The sequence below is a fragment of the Micromys minutus genome, assembly GCF_963924665.1.
Source record: "Micromys minutus genome assembly, chromosome: 1".
Classification (NCBI taxonomy): domain Eukaryota; kingdom Metazoa; phylum Chordata; class Mammalia; order Rodentia; family Muridae; genus Micromys; species Micromys minutus.
This window is the reverse complement of record NC_137969.1, coordinates 35,423,127-35,447,806: the sequence shown is the minus strand read 5'-3', so window position 1 is coordinate 35,447,806 and position 24,680 is coordinate 35,423,127. Positions and strand designations below refer to the sequence as shown.

Sequence of the window (24,680 nt, the reverse complement as noted above, 5' to 3'; positions counted from 1 at the left end):
CAATCTGGCTTCTCTCGACTTCTGATCAAATTATTTTGTCAGACTCGTACTAACTTAGGCAACATGCTCTAAGTTTTGGTTTCTCCTTATTCTCTGGCTCATTCTGTCTTACCCATTTCTAGCTTGTTCTCTACATAACCTGTGTCTGTAAAACTGTCCTTGTAAAACTGCCATATACCCATACTACCCACCACACCCCACACCACTCTCTTCTCTCCTAGTACTCTTAAGTAGTTTATCTTCCTCTGCTATTCTCATGTGACTTGAATCTATCCTATCTTTGATTCATTCTGTCAAATCTTTCTCTGAGTTCTTATTTTGTCTTCCCCTAATTTAGACATCACTTTCTAATATGGCTACTTCCTTCTTTAAACTAACATTACCTTCAATATTAGGGATTAAAGGTATGTACTTTAATCTGTACAGTATGATCTGGCTTTTCTATATTCCAGCCAGATCATACTGTAATCCAGGACATGCTTGCATTCTGTCTGAAGCATCTGTTTGAATCTTCTTACCAGAGCAGCCATATTGTTAGATTAAAATTCCTCTACATCTTCCCCTGTAAATTGTATTGAAGCTGTTTTTATTTTAATGTTAATTCCACTTATTCAAGAAAGGCTGCCTAGCCATGTACTCATGAGATGACTTCATCTGGACCTTCCATTTTAATTAGAAAAATAAAGGAGAGCCAGTGACTAGGTCAGAGGTTAGAAGAGGAGAAGGATGGAGGAGAGGTCCCAACGTTGAATTCCAGAAAGATGAGCTAGATCCAGGTGGGCTTAATTGGGATTAAGCAACTGTGAACATTAAGGATTTTATAGGTCTAATATCTCATATAGAAAGGCAGTTTGTATCTTTGTCTATTTAATGTAGTCTTGTTGTGTGGAGGGTTTGTGGATTGAGAATTGAATAAATAAACCTGTATATAGTTTGTGTGGGATTTTAGGGTAGAGAAACACCCCGGGACGGAGGCGAAAGGGAAATTGAAGGAAATCTGCAAAGGGAAGGGAGTTGTGTGAACAGAGCGAGATCTGGGTGGCAGCTCTGACCAAGCAACAGAGGTACGTGTGGCTCCAGACTAGAATCAAGCCCGTGGGGTCGATAAAGAGATAAACCATTTTTGTTTTTCAATATTTACTGCAACATTCTTCCTTTCTGTTTAAGATAGAAGTTGTATATAGTTTAACTTTTAAAACAGAAACCATTATCAATCTCACAAACCTAACAGTCTAAATATCTTTATGAAGATCAATTGAGGCCATGATCTTGCAGTTCTGATTATCTGTCCTTCAGCAAATGTCCATTTCAGTATCAAATATCCATTTCAGTGTCATTTTCCAGTCTTCCAGTCCCATGAATGATCTGTCATTCTTTTAGCCAGTATGTTGAGTTATCCCCACGTAGGAGAGGTCAGCTTTATGCATTGTCTGCATTGCTGGCTTTATGCATCTCTTCCTTCCTTGAGTCCTTCCTTTTATGTGGAAGTTTCTCCTATTTTATGGTGGGGGGGGGGTTTGAGAGTCACCCCACAAATTATACAAACACTGATCAGAGAAAGGGATGATTTGTTGAATGCATATCCCAATACTGATCAGATCAGGTAATATAGCTCAAAATTATCTGAACTGCAACAACAGTCATTTCTTAGGGCAGGCTTATAAAGACAAAATGCCACAAAACCACAATGAGCTAATATGCAGGTGCAGGAAGTATTACCTAGTGATCAGCTCTGACTCAACATATTTCAACATAACAGTTCATATTGACTTTTAACTTAGTGGGTCCTACATAATAAAGCTTTGTGGAATGTTTTTAGATTAACAAACCTCATGCAGATCATACAAAGAATAACAGGGGATGTAGTCCCCATCCCTCTACTGTGGGGCCCTGTCTATTTACTGGAGGTGGTTTCTTTATGTTCTTTCTCTCTACTGTTGAGGATTTTGGCTAAGGTCACCCACAATGAGTCCTGGGTACCTTTCACATCTCAAGTCTCTGGGACTTTCTAGGGGTTCCTATAACCCCTATTCCCCTGTCCCAGTGACTGCATATTTTTATTTATTCTCCTGGCTTTCTGGGCTCTTCTTGTCCCCTATATAAACTTATTCCTCCATTTCCCCTCAGCCTCCCCATCTCCCACTCAGGTCCTTCCTTCCCTCTTCCTCCATGATTATTATGTTTCCCTTTCTATGTGAGATGAACTATCATCACTTGGGCCTTCCTTCTTGTTAAACCTCTTAGTGTCCGTGGGTTGTAGCATCGGTATTTTGTTCTTTTTGGCTATTATTCACTTGTTTTTTTTAAACAACTTTATTTTACAAAACAAAGATAAATGTACAGATTTTAAGCATTTTTTTGCATAAAATTATACAATACATTTTTGTCAGTACTTTTTTTCAGATTTTAAAATAAATTTTACATAAAACTATATGAATATATTTTTTAGTCAACACTTGATTTTTTTAAAGGTTTGATAGTATGAACAGAAAACTTAATAGTTACAATGAGCATAAAGTACATGTAAAACAAAATGTAACATGGAAATAGTCAAAGTTTTCTTGTTGTGTAAAGATTTTTTTTGTTTAGTTTTGTTTTGTTTTCTTTATTTCTTGGACTTCATACAGTCTGTGAGTTGTTTCTGGGGCAGTGCAAGCATCTGGGGTTAGCATCCCACTATCAGTGACTGCATATTATGTCTGTTCTTTTGTGACTGGGTTATCTCACTCAGAATGATATTCTCTAGATGCAGCCATTTTCTTAAGAATTTGGTCAAGTCATTGTTTCTGATGGCTGAGTAGTATTCCATTGTGTAAATGTACCACAATTTTTGTATCCATTCATCTTCTGAAGGACATCTGGGTTCTTTTCAGCTTCTGGCTATTATAAATAGAGCTGCTATGAACATTGTGGTGCATATATCTTTGTTGTGTACTAAGGTGTCTCTGGGGTATATGCCCAGAAGTGGAATAGCTGGGTCTTCAGGTAGTATTATGTCCAATTTTCTAAGGTATCGCCAGACTGATTTCCAGAGTGGTTGTATTAGTTTGCAACCCCACCAACAGTGGAGAAGTGTTCCTCTTTCTCCGCAACCTCGCCAGCATCTGTTGTAATCTGAGTTTTGGATTTTGGCCAATCTGACTGGTATGAGGTGGAATCTCAGGGTTGTTTTGATTTGCATTTCCCTGATGGCTAAGGATGTCGAGCACTTCCTCAAATATTTCTCAGCCATTCGATATTCCTCATCTGAGAACGTTTTGTTTAGCTCTGTACCCCATTTTTTTAATAGGGTTATTTGATTCTCTGGTGTCTAGCTTTTTGAGTTCTTTGTATACCTTAGATATTAGGCCTCTATCTGATGTGAAGTTGGTAAAGATCTTTTCCCATTCTGTTGGCTGACATCTTGTTTTCTTGAAAATGTCCTTAGCCTTACAGAAACTTTGTAATCTCATTAAGTCCCATTTGTTAATATTTGACCTTAGAGCTTGAGCTATTGGTGTTTTGTTCAGAAAATTTTCTCCTGTGCCTATATGTTCTAAAGTTTTCCCTACTTTCTCATCTAATAGTTTCAGTGTATCTGGTTTAATGTGGAGATCTTTAATCCACTTACTCTTGAGCTTTGTACAAGGTGATAGGAAAGGGTCTATTTTCATTCTTTTGCATGCTGAGTGCCAGTTGGACTAGCACCATTTGTTGAATAGGCTGTCCTTTTTCCATTGAATGTTTACTGCTCCTTTGTCAAAAATCAGGTGACCATATACATGAGGGCTCATTTCTGGATCTTCTATTCTATTCCATTGATCCACATACCTATTTCTGTACCAGTACCATGCAGTTTTCAGCACAATTGCCTTGTAATTTAGATTGAGGTCAGAGACAGTGATTCCCGCAGATGTTTTCTTGTTGTTAAGGATGGATTTCGCTATTCTAGGTCTTTTGTTGTTCCATATGAAATTGCACATTGATCTTTCCAATTCCATGAAGAACTGGGTTGGAATTTTGATGGGGATTGTGCTGAATCTGTAGATTGCTTTTGGTAGGATGGCCATTTTAAAAGGTTGATCTTTCCAATCCATGAGCATGGGAGATCTTTCCATTTTCTGAGGTCTTCCTCAATTTCCTTCTTTAGAGGTTTGAAGTTCTTGTCATACAGGTCCTTCACTTGCTTAGTTAGAGTCACACCAAGGTATTTCATAGTTTTTGTGACGATTGTGAAGGGTACCTTTTCCCTAATTTCTTTCTCCACACGTTTGTCCTTTGAGTATAGGAAGGCTACTGATTTGTTTGAGTTAATTTTGTATCCAGCCACTTTGCTGAACTTGTTTATCAGCTGTAGCAGTTCTCTGGTGGAATTTTTGGGGCCACTTAAGTACACTATCATGTCATCGGCAAAGAGTGATGTTTTTATCTCTTCCTTTCTGATTTGTATCCCCTTGATCTCCTTTTGCTGTCTAATTGCTCCAGCCAGGACTTCCAGTACTATGTTGAATAGGTAGGGGGAGAGTGGGCAGCCTTGTCGAGTCCCTGATTTTAGTGGGATTGCTTCAAGTTTTCCACCGTTAAGGTTGATGTTTGCTGTTGGTGTGCTGTATATTGCTTTTATTATGTTCAAGTATGGACCTTGGATTCCTGTTCTTTCCAGGACTTTTAACATGAAGGGGTGTTGGATTTTGTCAAATGCTTTCTCAGCATCTAGTGAGATGACCATGTGATTTTGTTCTTTGAGTTTGTTTATATGGTGGATTACATTGATGGATTTCTGTATATTAAACCATCCCTGCATCCCAGGGATGAAGCCTACTTGGTCATGATGAATGATTGTTTTCATGCGTTCTTGGATTCGGTTTGCAAGGATTTTGTTGAGTATTTTTGCATCAATGTTTATAAGTTAGATTGGTTTGAAGTTCTCTTTCCTTGTAGGGTCTTTGTGTGGTTTAAGTACGAGGGTTATTGTAGCCTCATAAAATGAGTTAGGTAGTATTCCATCTGATTCTATCTTTTGGAATAGTTTGGAGAGTATTGGTTTTATATCCCCAATAAATGTCTGATAAAATTCTGCACTGAACTCGTCAGGACCTGGGCTTTTTTTGGTTGGGAGACTTTTGATGACTTTTTCTATTTCTTTAGGTGTTATAGGGTTATTTAGATGGTTTACTTGGTCCTGGTTTAACTTTGGGATTTTGTATCTGTCTAGGAATTCATTCATTTCCTCCAGATTTTCCAATTTTGTGGAGTATAAGTTTTTGTAGTAGGATCTGATGATTTCTTGAATTTCCTCAGTTTCAGTTGTTATGTCGCTACTTTCCTTTCTGATTTTGTTAATTTGTATACTCTCTTTGCCCTCTAGTTAGTCTGGCTAGGGGTTTATCAATCTTGTTGATTTTCTCAAAGAACCAACTCTTGGTTTTGTTGATTTTTTCAATGGTTCTTTTTGTTTCTATTTGGTCTATTTATGCCCTAATTTTGATTATTTCTTGCCGTCTACTCTTCTTGGGTATATCTGCTTCCTTTTGTTCTAGGGCTTTTAGCTGTGCTGTCAGGTTGCTGATGTAAACTCTCTCCAGTTTCTCTTTAGAAGCACTTAGGGCTATGAATTTTCCTCTCAGTACTGCTTTCGTTGTATCCCATAGGTTTGGGTATGTTGTGTTTTTGTTTTCGTTGAATTCTAGAAAATTCCTAATTTCTTTCTTTATTACTTCTTTGACCCTGCTATCTTTTAACAGAGAGTTGTTTAGTTTCCATGTGTATGTGGGCTTTTTGTTGTCTTTGTTATTGTTAAAGACCAGCTGTAGACCATGGTGATCTGAGAGGATGCATGGGAGTATTTCAATATTCTTATATTGATGGAGGCTCGTTCTGTGTCCAATTATGTTGTTGATTTTCGAGAAGGTGCCATGGGGTGCTGAGAAGAAGGTGTATTCTTTTACTTTAGTATGATACGTTCTGTATATATCTATTAATTCTAGTTGGTTAAAAGTCTCTGCTAGTTTTGCAGTGTCCTTATTCAGTTTCTGTCCATTGGTGAGAGTGGGGTATTAAAGTCTCCCACTATTATTGTGTGGGGTGAATTATATTTTTTGAGCTTTAGTATGGTTCCTTTTATGAATGTGGGTGCTTTTTTATTTGGATCATATATGTTAAGGATTGAGAGTTCCTCCTGACAGATTTCCCTGGTAATGAGTAAAAAGTGTCCTTCCTTATCTTTTTTATAACTTTTGGTTGGAAATATACTTTATTCGATAGTAGAATAGCCACTCCAGCTTGCTTCTTGGGGCTGTTTGCTTGGAAGTTTTTTTACCACCCTTTTACTCTGAGATAGTGTCTGTCTCTGTCTCTGAGATGAGTTTCCTGTATGCAGCAAAAGGCTGGATTTTGTTTATGTATCCAGTCTGATAGCCTATGTCTCTTTATTGGGGAGTTGAGTCCATTTATGTTAATAGATATCAAGGAATAGTTCTTTCTGTTTCTTGGTATTATTGCTTTTGTGGGCTGATTTGTGTCTCTGTCTTTTACTTCTTTTGGTTTTCTTGCTTAGGAGTTTTCTTGTTTTTATTAGGATGTAGTTCCCCTCATTGTATTGGGTTTTCCACCTATAATTCGTTGTTGGGCTGGGTTTGTGGTCAGATATTGTGTAAATTTTGATTTGTCTTGAAATATCTTCATCTCTCCATCTATGGTGATTGATAGTTTTGCTGGGTATAGCAGCTTGGGCTGGCACTTGTGCTCTCTTAGGGTCTGTATGATGTCTGTCCAGGCTCTTCTAGCTTTCATAGTCTCTGTTTAGAAATCGGGTGTGGTTCTGATTGGCCTGCCTTTCTATGTTACCTGACCTTATTCCCTTACTACTTTTAGTATTCTTTCTTTGCTTTGGGCACTTGGTGTTTTTACTGTTATGTGTAGGTAGGTATTTCTTTTCTGGTCCAACCTTTTTGGAGTTTTGAAGTCTTCTTTTATGCTCATGGTCATCTCATTCTTGAGGGTAGGGAAGTTTTCTTCTACGATTTTCTTGAAGATATTTACTGTGCCTCTTAGTTGATACTCTTCTCCCTCTTCTATTCATATTATCCTTTGGTTAGGTCTTCTCATTGTGTCCTGGATTTCCTGGACATTTTGGGTTAGGAGCTTTTTTGTTTTTTGCATCTTCTCTGGCTGTTTTTTCTATGTTTACAAAGTTGTCTTCTGCCCCAGGGATTCTCTCTTTTATCTCTTGTAATCTATTGGAAATTATTGCTTCTGTGACTCCTGATTTCTTTTTTAGGTGTTCTACCTCTAGGGTTATCTCTTTTAGTGTTTTCTTTATTGTGTCAATTTCTGTTTTAAATTCCCTCTTCCATTACTTTGTCTCTGTTTCTGTTTCCCTCTAGTTCTTTGAGTTCTTTGAGTGTTTTTCTTGTTTCCTCTTTAAAAGCTTCTGAATCTTTTTGCTTTTCCTCCCATTCTTGTTTAAGTATCTCTATCAGCATCTTGAGGTATGATTTCAGGTCTTCGTCTTCTTTTTCTGGAGTGTTTGGCATTCTGATGTTTGCTGTTATGGGAGAGCTGGGTTCTGGTGTTGCCAGGTTGTCTTGGTTTCCTTGGGATATACTCTTTCACTTTCCTCTTGCCATCTTGTTGTCAGTGATATGTTCTTCCCTTTCCCTTGTATCTGGTCTGTGTCCCTGGATCTCCACTGGTCCAGGTGGCAGATGGGCCGAGCCTTGTTCTATGCCTCAGAGTCGAAGGGTGGGAACAGAATTTCCTACATTCTGTTCCTGGTCTCTGTATCAGGCAGATCGGAGGGTGCGCTTTCCGTGCACACTCCGCAGAGATCTTTCTGCTCCCTGGCTGCCTAGATCTCCTACTCACCAGTTTTTCAACCTTTAGCAGCTGCCGGTCGGAGTGGCAGATGGGCCGGGCTCTCGGGAGTTTTCATTGTACTAGTTTTGCATATTATACCTGAAATGTACCCCAGTTCCAGTCACCTTTTCCAGTACTCTTTTCTTCCAAGCCTCTCTCCACATAATTCTGTCTGTTTCCATCCCCCACTCACCCATAGTCCACCTCGGAAATATATTCTATTTCCCCTTTTTGGGGAGAGCCATGCATCTCTCCACTTTTTCTCCTCTTGGATTCAGCATATTTGGTTTTGTGCCAAATATTTGATTCACTTGGACTTGAGTTTTTGCTGGGTGATGGATATTGATCTACTTGTATCCTTCTACATGCTGACATCCAAGTAAAAGAGCACCATTTGTTGAAATTGCTTTCTTTCTTCTGTTGTACATATATTCTGAATTCTTTATAAAAAATCAGATGTCCCATAGGTGTGTGGATTTATATCTGTGTCTTTGATTTGATTACATTGATCAACTTGTCTGTGTTAGACCAATATCATGTAGTTTTTATTGCTATAGTTCTGTAGTACAGTTTGAAATCAGAGATGGTAATACTTCTAGAAGTACTTTTATTGTACAGGATTTTTTTAGCTATCCCTTTATTTGTTTGTTTCCATATGAAGTTGAAGTTCAAGTTGCTTTTTAAGGTCTGTAAAGAATTTTGTTGGAATTGTATTGAAACTGTAAATTGTTTATTGGTAAGATTGCCAATTTTACTATGTTAATCCATGAGCATGGAAGATCTTTCCATCTTTTGATATCTTCTTCATTTTTTTTCTTCAAAGACTTGAAATTATTGTCATACATGTTTTTACCTGCTTGGTTATTGTTTTTTTAAGATAAAAATATTTATTTATTTATCTATTTATTTATTATATATTAGCACACTGTAGCTGTTTTCAGACACACCAGAAGAAGGCATCAGATATCATTTCAGGTGGTTACTGGGATTAAGAACCATCATTACTCTTAACCACTGAGACATCTCTTCAGCCCCTTCTTGTTTATTGTTATCCCAAGATATTTTATATTATTTGTGGCTATTGTGAAGGGTGTATTTTCCTTGATTTTCTTTCTTAGTCTATTTGTCATTTGTATATAGGAAGGCTACTGAGGTGTTTGTTGTTGGTGGTTTTGTTTTTTTTTTTTTTGGTTTGTTAGTTAATCTTATATGCAGTCATTTCACTGAAGGTGTTTATCAACTGCAGAAGTTCCTTATTAGAATTTTTGATCACTTTTGTATATTATTATATCATCTGCAAATAATGATACTCCTACTTCTTCCTCTCCAGTTTGCATACTCTTGATCTCCTTTGGTTGTCTATTGGTCTAGTTAGGATGTCAAATACTATATTAAATAGATATGGGGATATTTGATAAATTATTCTTTAATTTGGTGGAATTGCTCTCAATTCTAATTTGATGTTGAGTGTAGGTTTGCTGTGAATTTTCTTAATTGTTTTATATATGTTCCTTGCATCCCTGATATCTCCAAGACTTTTTATCATAAAAGGGTGTTGAATTTTGTCAAAGGCTTTTTTAGGATGTGATATGATGATTATGTATGTAGTTTAAATGGTAGATTATACTATCACATTTTCATATGTTGAACTACTCCTGCATTTCTCAGATGAAGCCTACTTGATCATTTTGAATAATCTTTTTGGTATGTTCTTGAATTTGTCTTGCAAGCATTTTGAGTATTTTTGCATCTATTTTTATGAAGAAAATTGGTCTGTAATTCTCTTTTCTCTCTTAAATCCTTATGTGGTTTGGGTACTAGTATAATAGTGCCTCACAAAATGAATTTAGCAAAATCTCCCTTTTTACTTTGAAAAATAATTTGAGCTTTATTTGCATTATCTCTTTATTCAAGAGGTAAAATTTTATACTAAACTGAAACTATCTGGCCCTCACAAGCTTTTCTTTTTCTTCCTTCATTTTATTTTTATTTTTATTTTTTTAGTCAGGAGACTTCGTATGACTGCTCTATTTCCTTAAGGATTATAGTTCTAGTTAAATTGTTTATTTAATCTTGACTAACTTTGATAAATGTTAGGTATTGATAAAATTATCTATTTCTTTTAGATTTCCTAATTCTGTGAACTATAGATTTTAAAAGTATAGCCTAATGAATCATTGATTTCCCTCTGTGTCTGTTTTTTCCTTGTTTCATTTTTGATTTTGTTCATTTTGTTATTCTCTTTCTGTCTTTTAGTAAGTTTGGCTAAGCATTTGTCTATCTTGTTGATTTTCTAAGAGAACCTGCTCTTAGTTCTGATGATGCTTCATATTACTATCTATTTCTAATTTATTTAATTCAGCTCTGAATTTGATTATTTGCCACCATTTACTACTCTTAGGTTCATTTTTTCTCTCCTAGAGTTACAGGTATGCTATTAAGTTGCTAGTACCAAATCTCTCTAATTTCTCTATGAAATCACTTAGTGCTATGAACTTTCCTCTCAGCACTGTTTTCACTGTGTCTCATAAATCTGGGCATGCTTTGCCTTCATGTCACTGAATTCCAGGAAGTCTTTAATTTATTTATTTCTACCTTGACCCAGTGCTCATCCACTAGAGAGTTTTTAAATTTCCATTTGTTTCTAGATGTTCTGTTTCTGTTGTTATTAAAATCCAGATTTAGTCCATGGTAGATGCAATAGTTTATTTCAACTTTTTTTCTTTTTGTGAATACTTAAGTTTTGATTGAGTATATGATCAGTTTTAAAGAAAGTTCTGTGAAGTGCTACAAACATATATTCTTTTGTGCTAGAGTTAAATGTTTTATTATGTGTTATATCCATTTTGTCCATAACACCTATTAGTTTTCGTATTTCTTTATTTTTTGAATGGATGACCTGTCCATTATTTTGAGTAGGGTATTTAAGTCTCCTACTATTAATGTGTGAGGGTTGATATGTGATTTGAGCTATTACAAACATGGGTTCCCATGGATTTGGGACAAATATGTTAATAATTGAAACATTACATTGGAGGTTTTCCCTTGAGTATGAAGTATAGTTCTTCTCTCTTTTGATTAATTTGGTTTGGTCTCTATTTTGTTAGGTATTAAAATGGCTACACCAGACTATTTCTTAGTTCTATTTGGTTGGAAAATCTTTTCCCCAACATTTCCTTTGGGATAATGTCTATTTTTGATGTTGAAGTGTGTTTGTAGTATATAGCAGGAGGATGCTCTTTTCAGATCCATTATTATAGCCTATGTCCTTGTCAGGGAGTGTGATTTTTCATTGTGGTTGTTGTTGTTGGTAGTGTTTGTATGTGTCTGCTTCCCTTATTTTGGCTTTTGCTGATGTGAGATTATTTATTTCTTGTCTTTCATGAGCGGAGATATCTTTCTCCAGTGAAGTTTCTTTCTATTATATTCTGTAGGTTTGAATTTGTAAATGGATTTTGTTTGATACTCTAGATATGGAGTATCTGTATTTTTCATGGTTATTGAAACTTTTTCTGGGTATAGTAATTTTAGCTGGCATCTGTGGTCTTTTAGAGTCTGCAGGATATCTGTCTAGGCGGTTCTGGCTTTTAGACTCTTCATTGCATTAGGTGTACTTCTGATAGGTTTACCTTTATATTTACTTGGTATTTTTCTTTGCAGCTTCTTATAGTCTCTGTTTTGTGTGTTTAATATTTTGAATACTAGGTGGCAAGAGAACTTTCTTCTGTAGTCCAGTCTATTTAGTGCACTGTATTTTTCCTGCATCTTTATAGGCATATCTTTTTTGGGTTAGGAATTTCTTCTGTGATTTTGTTGAATATTTTCTGAGCCTCTGAACTGGGATTATTTTCCTTCTATTTCTATTATTCTTATGTTTGGTCTTTTCATTGTATCCCAGCATTCCTGAATGTTTTTTTAGGAAGTTTTAAATTTAGGATTTTCTTTGACCTACATATCTATTTCTTCTATTGTGTATTCAACACCTAGTTGCTCTTCTGTCTCTTATATTCTGTTGGTGATTCTGCTTGTATAATTATTGTTTGCTTACCTAGATTTTTCATTTTCAAATTTGCCCCAATTTGTGATTTTTCTTAATGCTTCTATTTTTATTTTTATGTTTTCATTCTCAAACAGCTTTGTTTCCTTCAACTATTTATTTGTTTGCTTGCCTGCTTTTTGGTTTTATTTAAGGGATTTATGCATTTTATCTGATATTTTTGATTGCCTTTTTTCTCAATCTTTTAAAGAAATTTTCAAATTTCCTATTTAAGAAACTCTGTCATCTTCATAAAGTTGATTTTAGGGTCTCTTTCTTGTGTTTCAGCTGTGTTGGAATTTTCAGGGCTCATTGTATTAGGATAGCTAGTTGAACAGGAATAGGACAATTATCCTGGCTGTTATTGTATATGTTCTTACACTGGTGTCTACACATTTAGGTTAGGGGCAATCATAATTATAGGTGACAATTTCTGAGTTTGTCTTTGTTAGATATTGTTTTCTTTGTTTTGTTGTTGTTGATTGTTTATTTGTTTTCCTCTAGTTTTTTGGTCTTTGTAGCCTGGAGTTCTGGTAGCCTGTTCTGGTCCAGCAGTTTTGAAGGCTAGCTTTGACCCAACAGAGTAAGCCAAAGAGGGTCCAGTGTGGAGTCAGAAGAGTTCTGAGGGAACAGAACTTAATTTCCTGGCGTCATCAAGAAAGGGGTGAAATCACATACATTCATACATAGTACATATATACATACACACACACATACACACAAATATACACACACAATCACTTGTTGGAGGAAGCAAACCCAACAATTTCACACATATACATACATATATACATACATTCATTCATACATTCATACATATATACATACATACAGACAGACAGACATGCATATTTTAGTGATAAAGCAAAGTTCCATAGAGCAGACTCCAATAACTTTATTTTTCCTTAGCCCTTTTGTATCTTTAAGACAAGGTTTCTTTTTTTTTTTTTTTTTTTTTTTTTTAAGGCTAAGGACAGTTTTATTTATTTATTTATTTATTTTTTAACTTTATTTTAAAAAACAAAGATAAAAGAACAAATTTTAAGCATTTTTGCATAAATGTATACGAATACATTTTTGTCAGTGCTTGGCTTTTTTTTTTTTAAGGTTTGATACTCTGCATTAAGGTCTTACTAGTTACAATGAGCAAAAAGTACATGTAAAACAGGATGTAACCTGGAATTAGTCAACATTTTCTTGGTGTGTAAGGATTGAGCATAATGTTTTTTTTTATTTTTTGTTTTTTGGTTTTTTTTTTTCTTGAATTTCACACAGTCTGTGAGTTGTTTCTGGGGCAGTCAGAGCCCTCTGGGGTTAGCATCCCACTATCAGTGACTGCATATTATGTCTGTTCTTTTCTGACTGGGTTATCTTACTCAGGATGATATTCTCTAGATGCAACCATTTTCTTAAGAATTTGGTTAAGTCATTGTTTCTGATAAGAAGAAATTTACCTCATAGAAGTCACAAGTTATGTATTTTTTAAAATCATGACAAAAACATATTCTTCGGAAATAGGTTAAAATCATTAGACAAAGGACCTTTAGAACAGCATTATTGATTACATATTCTTTTTTTGAAAACTTTTACTCAACTAAACATTTCTCATCTATCTTTTTCTTTATACTTAATGCATGAAATGCATACTCCTATTTCTAACCTATGCAAGTCTTGGGGTATGGGCACATTCTATTCTTGATTCTAATTTTAACTTTTATCAACTACATTAACTTGCCCAAATCATTTAAATCAAAGTAACTTCTTAAAACTACTTAAATTAAATTAGGAATTTCATAAAATCATAATTCATCTAAATAACATTATTTCAAGAATATTCATCTTGATGTTGATCTGCAGGAAACTTGCTGAACAGAGTAGGTTATCACCCAGGAAGTAGCACACCAGGCTATATAGGTAATGAGGATTCCCTGATGCTCAATTACACCATCACAGGCATATGAGGAGTAGAGCAATGACAAGCATGAGAGGGCATATCAGTAGTAAGAAGCAACACTGGGATGAAGCCTTTGCAGCCAGCCAAGCCTTTGCAGCAAAACAGTGAACCATCCCTAGGAAGCTCACTTGCCTACTACAGTTCTGCCTGCATTGCATTTCCAACCGAGTTGTGAGCTGGACTTCTGGTAGCTAGTGTGACCCTTGGTCATGCATGTGGTCTCCACTGGCATTAGGGAGTGGGGCATAGTGATGAGAAGTGGAGGGAGGATTGTGGATGGTGTGTGGAGGTTATTGAAAGAGTAGAAGAGGTCTGTGCGTGGTCTGCCTGTCTAGAGTTCTTGTGGCTGGTGTGGTTTCTGGTTCAGCAGTGAGTCTCTGCCTGAGACTGCCTTCCTGTTCTTCTGGGTGGTATAGCCTTCTCATGGACAGTGAAAAATTGCCCCAGTTGTGGGCAGAGGCATGGAAGCAGTAGTAGGTGATAGGATGCAAAAGGGTACAATGGGTTGGGTTTTGGGGATCAGATGGAGGGAGTGTGAGAATTGTTAAAAGAGGCTGTTGTTCTGCATTTTGCCTTGCTACTGGGGTGTCAGAATGCTCCTGGGGAGGTACAAGGCAGGGATGCTATCTATGCTCCTTCCTTGCTATCACCAGGGTGCTGGGCTGGTGGCATGCCAACATGCTGCTCAGGGGAGACGAAATGCATCCTAATATAGGGGCCTCAGCCAATGTTTCTCCAAGTAAGAACTGTTGGGGACTGGGATGGAGGCTGTGGTTCTCATGCTTCTTGGCAGCCTGAAGGGGTTGAGGAGTTGAGGAGTGAAGGTAAGGGGGCTGGGCGAGGCCTGAGATGGTAAGTCATCTTAGTTCAGGCTAAGTGCCAGGAGTGCAGAGAGGCCTTCTGTGGGAAACTTGGGTGTAGCTCCGTATGATAAAGGCCTTCTGCCACAGTGGTCCTTGACAAGAGACAATCCTTGCTTGTCCAAACTGTATTTTCATGTTACGCATAGAACTTACTCAGGGTGAACCAGAGATTAAATACCCTTTGCAGGAAGGGATGCCTGGGAAGAGAGGCTTATTGGCTAAACCCTAGGGGCCCATCTACATACCTTATCAACATGAAGAGCTCTTTGTTTCTATATGGGACCAGCCACCATGGTCCTCTTAGCAGAGGTGCTAAGTGCTTCAGGATAAGAATCTGGTGAGGAGTTAGTTAGCCTGCCATTCTCAAATAAGAGTTTGTGATTCTGAACTTTTGCTACTACCTTACTAGTTTTTCTCTCTGGTGACAAGGTTCCACTCGACCAACAGGATGTGGAGAATCTACCTTGTTCTTCTGACTTGTGTGACCTTAATCTGACTAGGAACACCCCTCACATAAATTGTTAAGTAATGTGTTACCCAAAGTTTTCAAATGATTGTCTAATACAGTGGTTCCTAACCTGTGGGCCATGACCACTTTAAAACTCAAATGACCTTTTCACAGGGGTCATATAAGATGATAAGAAATGACAGATATTCATAATAATAGCAAAGTTACAGTTTTGAATTAGTAACACAAATATTAATTTATTTAATATAAAGTGTTGCAGCATTAAGAAGGTTGAGAACCACTAGTCTTACAGATATATCCTTTGTGGTACCTAGTGAAATTAAAACCTGCATATTCTGACTTTGTCTAGTATTTGCTGCCTGTTTAGATGTTGCCTTCTAAGTTTGGTGAGCTAATCTACCACAACTATGAAAGCCTTTTCAGCTAATTTTATTCCCTATTAACAAGTCTAATGAAAGAAACTGCAGGATTTAAAATAATTTGTCAGACTTCTCTCTGTCAAAGCAGTTGTTTCATACATTGGGTTGAAATGGTTTCTTTTGTTGTCTATAGCTTCTAGCTGAGCATTGTAAAGCAATTTGCTATCATATATATTTATCTGTTCTACGGAGACTTGCGGTCTGAATAAGAGGTATAGAGTAAGAGATCTGATGTTCACTCGGTCGTATTTGTTATCGAAAATTAGAATGTTACTTTTGTGATAGTTTTTATATAATTTAAATTGTTTAAAGATATTTACAATTATACTTGCATTCCCTACTCAACATAAAATATGTACAATCAGAATAACTAGTATCAGAAGTTGTTATCCACTTGTTTAAGTGATAAAGTGTTTGTCTATTACTATTATAGGGGAATAAGGAAAGCCGTGTGATTTGGTTCCGTCAGGATACCTTAGGTCTGTCTAGATCATGAGGTTTTTCTCTGTTGTTGACTTTATTTGCTTTTTTTTGCATAGGGTTCTTAGCGATTATGATAAGTGTCTTCTTACACTTTGAATTGTAGCAGCACATTTAAATATAAGCAATTAGATATCAGATTGTATATAATTAACTATTGGACAAGTATAAGTGTTTCGCTGGCATGTTTGTAAGTGCGCTCTGTGCTGGGGACTGGAAGAGCTTCTCAGATATTTGGAGCTGGAGTTACAGGAAGCAATGAGCTGACATTGGGAGCTATGAATGGAAAGCAAGTCCTCTATACAAGTCTCTTTTGCTGGACTAACTCTCCAGGCCTTGTAACTAGTTCTTTAAGTACTTCCTTAACCAAAATTTATGTTGACCAAGCAAAAAGTGAAATAAGTCATCGGATTGAGTTTTTAAAATTAGAAAATATTAAATATGTGGAAATGTAAATAATTGAGCAATCACAAATAAGATGTTTATTTTAAAAAGTTTAATAGCACTCAGATTTTCATGGAAATAATATACTCAAGAAGGTATTCAAAGTAGTCAGACAAGTTGAGGTTGAAAAGCAGTGTACCCAGTTACCCTTGCTTCTGACTAGACTGGAGGTACATGTTCTTGTTGCAGAAGAAACTAATTGTTTTGCAGTGGGGTTGAATTCATGAACTTATTTTGTATTTCATGTAGAGCTGTGACTCCACAGAGGAACACACAGCCCACTCCTATTCTTAACAGCCAAGTCAGAACCAGTATTGTAGGTATCAGGGTGATTATCTATCAAAATGATGCCTAACTGTTTTCTAAGTCAAGTTTATAACATAGGGCCAGAACTCATCACAGTTTATCTAGTTTCTAAGCCTGATTTTCTTTCATAGTAACATTTCTTAGTGATTTGTCAAATACATTAGGTAATATACTGGCTGGTTTCGTGTCAACTTGACACAAGCTGGAGTTATCACAGAGAAAGGAGCCTCAGTTGAAGAAATGCCTCCATGAGATCCAGCTGTAAGGCATTTTCTCAACTAGTGATCAAGGAGGGAGGGCCCAGCCCATTGTGGGTGGTGCCATCCCTGGGCTGGTAGACCTGGATCCTATAAGAAAGCAGGCTGAGCAAGTCAGGAGAAACAAGTCAGTAAGTGACATCCTTCCATGGCTTCTGCATCAGCTCCTGCTTCATGACCTGCTTGAGTTCCAGTCCTGACTTCCTCTGGTGATGAACAACGATATGGAAGTGTGAACTGAATAAATCCTTTCCTCCCCAACTTGCTTCTTGGTCATGATATTTTGTGCAGGAATAGAAACTCTGACTAAGACAGGTAAATTTAATTTTATAAGGGTTTTTGGTTTTTAATAGCTAACTTAATTTTTCTCAGTTGCCTACCAGTAAACTACTAAAAGTACAAAAGGACCAAAAATTGTTAAATACACACTATTTCTTCCTACAATATAAATAGATGTGCATTTGGAGACATTTCTGTTTGGAGACAAAAATGTTTGCAAGAAGGGTAGACTTTTCTTTTTGCATGTTATGTATAGCTAATAAATTGAAGAAAAAAGACACCTTTTTTCTGCATTGTTTGTTCTAAATTTATATTAACTCATACTAATTAATATTCCAAATTTTATTCCTAATATAGGCTAAAAATCTCATAGAGAGATTCTTCATTCAGCAAGTAGAAATCCTGGGCAAGCGTGCGGAGCCGCTGCCTGAGATATACTACATTGAGGGAACCCTGCAGATGGTGTGGGTGAACCGCTGCTTTCCAGGGTATGGCATAAACATCCTGAAGCATCCAAAGTGCCCTGAGTGCTGTGGTATGTAATAAATTGCATTTCATGTTTATATGGATGAAATTCATTTACTACAATTATGTTTAAATGAATGTTTGTCTTCATTAAAACTGTCGTTTATATTTAGACTTATTTTAAATAATGTATTTGGGAAAACTATATTCTTAGACTTATTTTAAATAATGTATTTGGGAAAACTATATTCTAAATATGTATAAAGAAAAACTACTGTAATGTTTTAATAATATATTTTATTATATTTTTGACAATTTTACACAATATATCTCAGTTCCCACTCACTTCTTCTCTCCTATCCTTTCCCACAGTTTCAGTCCCTTTACTCCCCGTCTTGTGTCCTCCTTTAAAATGATGAGGAAACTCTCTTGCAGTAGGTGTCCAGGTCCTCCAGTTCATCTAGTTTTTCTGCCCCTCTTCTGTAATGCTCCCCAGGTCTTAAGCACAGAGGTTGTTTTGCCAATTGTGGATGTCCTTGTGTTAAGGTAAATTGTGGCTTTCTATGATTTTGTATATCAGCTGCAAAGAGAAGCTTCTTAATGAAGGGTGAGAGCATCATTAACCAGCGGCTATAAAGGTAATTGTTTAGAATGCAATTAGAAATGATCTGGTTTAGCAAACTGGCAACAGTAGGTTTCCTCCACATCCTTTGCCTGGAGTGTTGGGTCTTAAGCAGTAGTGTACTACCTTCTTATTCCAGAAGGGACTTAGGGTGACAGCAATAGACTATACTGTTTCAGAGGTCTCCTGGATTCTTCTGAACAAAAATTTCAGAGCAGGTTTATCACATCTAACATTGGGGTTTTTGTTAGCCTATGGTTTGGGCAGGGAACATTGCCACCCCAAGTGATACAATTTCAATTAAATCAATTATGTTTATATATGCATATAGACTTACTACTTTATGTAATTTAAAGTGAACATAAAAATGGATTGAACTAGAAAAATACACAGTGAGAAAGGTAACATAAGTCTGGAAAATCAATGCTGCATATTTCTAGCATATATGAATTAGGGCTTAGAATTTTCATATTATTCACTAAATGTTTTTGATGTTTCTTTGTTTATATCATAACATTTTTATTACTATACAGCTATGTAGAGCCATTCCTTGCATGTCAGGGATGAAGCCAACTTGGTCAGGGTGGAGAATCTTTTTATACATTCCTATATTTGTCTTTCAAGTGTTTTATTGAAGACCCCTCAGTCTATGTTGATCCAGAGATGCTTGCCTAATTACCTTATGTGTGTGTTTCTAGGAGGCTAATACTAGCTACGTAGATGCATTTGGGAAAACTCCTGTTTCCTTCTTTTTTGAATAATTTAATAAGTATTGATTGTAGATCTTCTTGGAATGTTTGGTAGAATTCTGATGTGTATTCACCTGGACCAGCTTTGTATCACTGTTAAGATCTTATTTGTCAATGTATCTGTTTAAATTATTAACCTTCTCTCAGCTTTGGTGGTTTAAGTGAGATGAACACTATTCATTTTAGAATTACTAACTTAATTAATTATAGGTTTTTAAAGTATTTGATCAAAATATTTTGAATCTTTTTAGTGTCAGTTGTAATGTTTCCCTTTTTATCTCTCATTGTGTTGATGTGGGTTTTCTCCTATGGCTAATTAGGCAAAGAGTCTGTTTAATTTGTTTATCTTCTAACAGACCCAGCTCTTAGATTTGTACTTGATCACTTGTACTGTGTTTTAACATTAACTTCTTAATTGTTGTTCTGAATTTTTTTACTCCTTGCCATCTACTACAGTTTTGCTTGTTTTGCTCTTGTTTTTCCAAATTCTTGACTTGTGTCATAAAGGCATAAAACCAGGACTTGGGCAGAATATTTAAAGTACCAAGAGAACAATCACAAGTCATATATAAAGAAAAACTCATCAAGGATAGCTGAGTGGACATGGATGTGAAGCTATCAAATGGAATATGGACAACTCAACACTTGTTACATCATTGAAGACAGTGATTTCCTTTCTCCAATTCTCTATTACCCTTAACTCGTCTGGGTAGAGTGGGGCTCAAGGAGCCCCTGCCCCATGATAGACTGTATATTTTCTGGTTTAGTCTTATGTAGAGCCTATGTAATCAGCTACAGCTGCTGTGAGTTCATAAATGCTTCAGTCGTGTAAACAACTAATACCTATTAGACAGCATTTCACAACCTTGTCTTAAAGCTATTTTTTCTAGCCCCTTTTCTGTGTTCCTTGAGCTTGGAGGAAATGATATGGGAGTCACATCTTCTTTAATGCTGAACATTCAGCTGTTCTCAGCTCTTCATTCCTAAGTTGCACCATTAGCTGCTAAGAGAGGTTGCTTTGATCTAGTCTGAGGCCAGCACTAGTCTATGGATATAAGCATAAATGTTTTTTGTTACTATATTCATTTAGTAAAACAAGAGTAGTAGACTCACTCCTACTGCCTATGACTTCCTAAGTCTTGGTCTTATACCTCTTTCTGTAATGCTAACTATAAACTCATGTTTACAGAGCAGACCACAGATCCAACTAATATTTATTGGTGACCCACATAACAGCTGTGACATTGCTGCACCTTTATCACTTTCATGTCTCTGCAGACATTCCTGTTTAGTCAATAATATAAAAATTCTAAGCTCTAATCCATATATGCTAGAAATATGCAGCATTGATTTTCCAGACTTATGTTACCTTGCTCACTGTGTATTTTTCCAGTTCAATCATTTTTTTTTGAAATTTTCATAACTTACCTTTATAGCTGAATCAAATTCCACAGTGTGCATGATAAGCATAGATTAGTCTATATTTTCTTTTTTCTGTTTTTTATGTCATTCTTTGATCCTTATATCAGGGAAATACTGATTTTATATAAGAGTTTGTAAGAACTCTTTCCATTTCTGTTTTATAGGCGAATTTGAGTATGTTTCTATTTGGGTTTTCACGTACCCTTTCTTCTGGTTAACCGTATCCCTGCTCTTAGGTGACCAAGCCAGCTCAGTCAGTCAACAGTTTCTCCAGGGCAGGAGCAAGGATTAAAAAGAAAAAGGCAATTAGACAACATTGTAGCATGACCTCAGCCAGTTCTGAGGCTGAGTTGAATTTATTTTTTCCTAGTCTGCTTTTATAACATTTTAATTACATGCAAATAATAAGGTCAGTTTTAGGTTGAGGGAACAAGCAAGACAATAAACAAAGTCCCCTGATATCTGTTTTTAAGGGCTTATCAGAATGACCACAGTATCTGAGCCTATTTCCCTGTCCTCGGCCAAAGTCATGTTCTTGCTGAAGCTCACTTCTTAGTTCTAGCCTAAACTCAAATTCCTGCCAAGAGACCCTAAAAGCTGTCCACACTTAGTCTCCACTCTCTTGCATCTCAACCTTCTTAAGCCTTTTTGTCCCAAGTATTAAACCTCTTTATTTTTTATTGTACTAACACTGTACTCTTCTTCCTTGCTCAATGCATCCCCATGAGACACGTGTCAGACCCTCCTCATTTCTTGGGCTCCATTTGTACTATTACACTGTCAAATTAAGCACATGAAATGAAGTTGAGTCCAAGATTCATACACGAGAGAGAACATGTAAAGTTTGCTATTCTGGGCTTGAGTTCAAATTCCACTCATTACCCTATAATTTCACTTTTCTCATCAGCCAAACAATTTTATTTTGTATACTAGTTTCTTTATCCTTTCATCTGTTGGTGTCCATTGAGAATGGTTGTATTTCCTATGTATTCAGAATGGAGCAGCAATGGACAAGAAAATGATGTTAAGGAAATATTGTAGTAGGGTTTAAAGTTCTTTGGATGGATGCCCTGGAGTAGTATAGTGGGTTGTATGGCAGGTCAGTTTATTGGGGATTGTGCAGTGTTCAGAAGACTTGGCCTGCTACTATAGTTTCCAGCAGCTTTTCCTTTTGGAGAAAGTACTTGATTTATTTTTTTGTCATGTTGTTTTAATGACTTTGACTTTGTTTCAGGATCTGAGCCACTTTATTTTTTATTCTACTGTTCTTTTTTTTTTTTTTTTTTTTTTTTTTTTTTTACTTAAGACTTTAAGAAGTCCACAGAGTCATTTTTTCTCTTCTTGTTCTTCTGGATTATAACATTTACAAACAATAGTGGCTTCTTTTTCCTTCAGTTTCCTTAGAGTTAACCTTATAATTTATTGTCTCTGTTTAAACTTAAGAAATTTGGCAAAATTATTAAAAACAAATCATAGGATATGTGGCACAAATATATAGGCTTCTAGAGGCTAATGATGAGCTCTTGATAATGATAGTTATGAATGTCCCACTGGGACGCTGATAAGAATGTAAGGATACTACACAGGGAATGCACAGCATAGCAGTTTACCTCTTTAATTACATGTATGCTTATATTTTATTCAGTAGCAAATGAAGATAAGCTAAATCCTTGCATCTGTCTAAAATTTTTGAACTAGGAATATGAATGTGCGTCAAAGACTTAAGCTTCACTGTAGCTAGAAAGTTAGAAAGTTAGGATACTCTTAGCTGGCCAGAGTGTAGGAAAGGCATTGAAGGGAACAGGGAAGGTTACAAACTCATTGTGAGTAGGAAAGGAGACATCTGTAAGTTTTAATATGGTTAATTTTTTAGAATTCTTCAGTGACTTTTCAGCTAATGTCTCCATAACATTTATTTGTTTCTTTTTGTGTTTTTTCTATAAAAGCACTAGGTGTTGTAGAAACTTTTGGGTCAAATTATATCTATATTGATATCTCTTATAAAGAGCAGACTTATTTCAGTGACTTGCTCATGGGTTAGAATATTTAATTATCTTTAGATGTCTTTATTAATAAATTGTGCTTCTGAATGATATAGTGATTGGGCACTAAAAGTGATTTTTTTCAGCAGGTACAGTTGTTTTAAATAAAATCTTTTAGGATCTATGAATTTATCATACTCATGTATCCCTGAACACTTAAAAACCTTTACACTGAAGATTAGGGGCAGAAAAATATGTTCCTAGCTCTCCTTCATTCAATGTACTTAAGAAATTCTGCTTCTGTGTGAAATAAAATTAAAACCACAAAAACCTCTTTCTCCCCTTTGATTATTATATTCTTGAGAAAATATAAGTTGAAAAATTACTGCCATTGCATGTGTCACCATATGATGGGACAGAATGTATTGCCTGGATTTTCTTTTAAAAGATACATTTTGTTCCAAAAAACCATGTTGTGTGAAAACATAATTTGACTAACATGGGATGAAAATGCTCTAAATATTTTAAAGCATTAGTAATATAACAAGCCTTCCTGGGTAAAACTCTAAAATTTAAAAGAAATAATATCTATTCTGATTATGATATGGAAATCCTGACTATTATGTGAAAACTTAGAACAGTTGAATCTCTTGCTTAGAGCACTGAAGAATGAATTAAAACACAAACATTTTACATTCTGTGTCAGGGCATGAGGTTTTGGGAGCAAGGAGCCTGGAAAAAAAAAACTGTGATTGTCAATACTGAAGCCAGGACTGATGTATTGATAAATGGAAATAAGATAACAGTCAATTAGAATACTTTAACCAATGGAAATATGTTTCAAAGGTTATGGCACAATAAAAATACATCTGAACAAATAGTATATCAGAAAATTTTTTCTAGGCATACACTAAAATAAATATTAATTATTCAAGTAATCAGAAATAATTACCGAAATGCAAAAGGCCAAAAATTTAAAAGAGAAAATATACACACTAACATAAGTACTAAAAAATAAAATACTCTGTGTAGCTTAAAATATGCATTTATCTTTGTTTTGTAAAATAAAGTTGTTAAAAAAATAATAAAAATAAAATGTTCTCAGCTCAAAAAAAATATGCAGAGGTCAAATATTTGGCCATGTATCAGTAATAGCAAGAAGAAAAAGAATTGTTATGCTTTAAGGTTCAGCTATTTGTGGATGTAATGATTTATACTGCATTGTAAATAAGACTGATATGACTATTCTTTATGCCAACAACTAAAACCATCTAAATAATGTATAAATAACAATTATATGCACAATATTTAAAGTAACAAGAGCTGTCAATGTAGTGGATGACAAGTCTGCATGCACACTCACTGGAACAGAACAGTCTCTACTTAAAGTCATCATTTTAGATTCAGTTAGCTCAAATAGACTACTTCAATTATATAGAAAAAAATGGAGATTTAACTAACAAAACCCAAGCCAATAAATACTCGGCTAGTTGTAATAGATGCTTCTTTAAATACAGAAATACCAAAGGTAGAAAATCAAAGACTGCAGATGTGGTAGTGGCATCAGTGTTAGAAGAGGCTTTTGGTCCAGAGAGGGCACAATGTCCCAATGCAGGGGTGTGACTTGGCAATGGATGGAGGGGGATCAGAAGGGAGTGAGTGCACCTTTGTGAAGGCAACTGGAGGTGGGGGGAGAAAGGGAGTGGGGTAAAGGGATAACATCTCAAATGTAAATACAGAGTATCTAATGAAAAATATCAAAGGCTAGATATATTATATATATATATAAAATCATAGGAGCGAGAAAGTGTGTTGTTATTGATGAAATAGACTTTAGCAAGAAGTATAACTGCATATACAGAAAACCACTAAACAATGTTTAAAGAATAAATTATAAAGAAAACCCAGTGGCTTTAAATTTGGGGGTATTTAACCATAAAATTTAAGTTATACAAAATAACATTTTTAACAAGCATCTAAACACCATATGTGAAGTTTGCAGACCTAAATATTCCAGGAAAACTGTAAATATATTAGAATCTAACATCAAATATATGTCATCGGAATTAGCTAGGTCATTCTTTAAAAAAATCTAAC

General features: G+C 35.7%; 1 protein-coding gene across 2 annotated transcripts in view; it reads left to right on the top strand.

The window, feature by feature from the left end:
• The window catches only part of ZPBP (zona pellucida binding protein), a gene marked incomplete at both ends in the record, with an annotated part of 130,875 nt that overhangs the window by 88,779 nt on the left and 17,416 nt on the right, over positions 1-24,680 (top strand). For both annotated transcript variants that reach the window (XM_080926081.1, XM_080926080.1), the window contains one exon: positions 17,701-17,878. In XM_080926081.1, the coding sequence (XP_080782207.1) occupies positions 17,701-17,878 (178 nt within the window). The remainder of the gene's footprint in view (positions 1-17,700; positions 17,879-24,680) is intronic.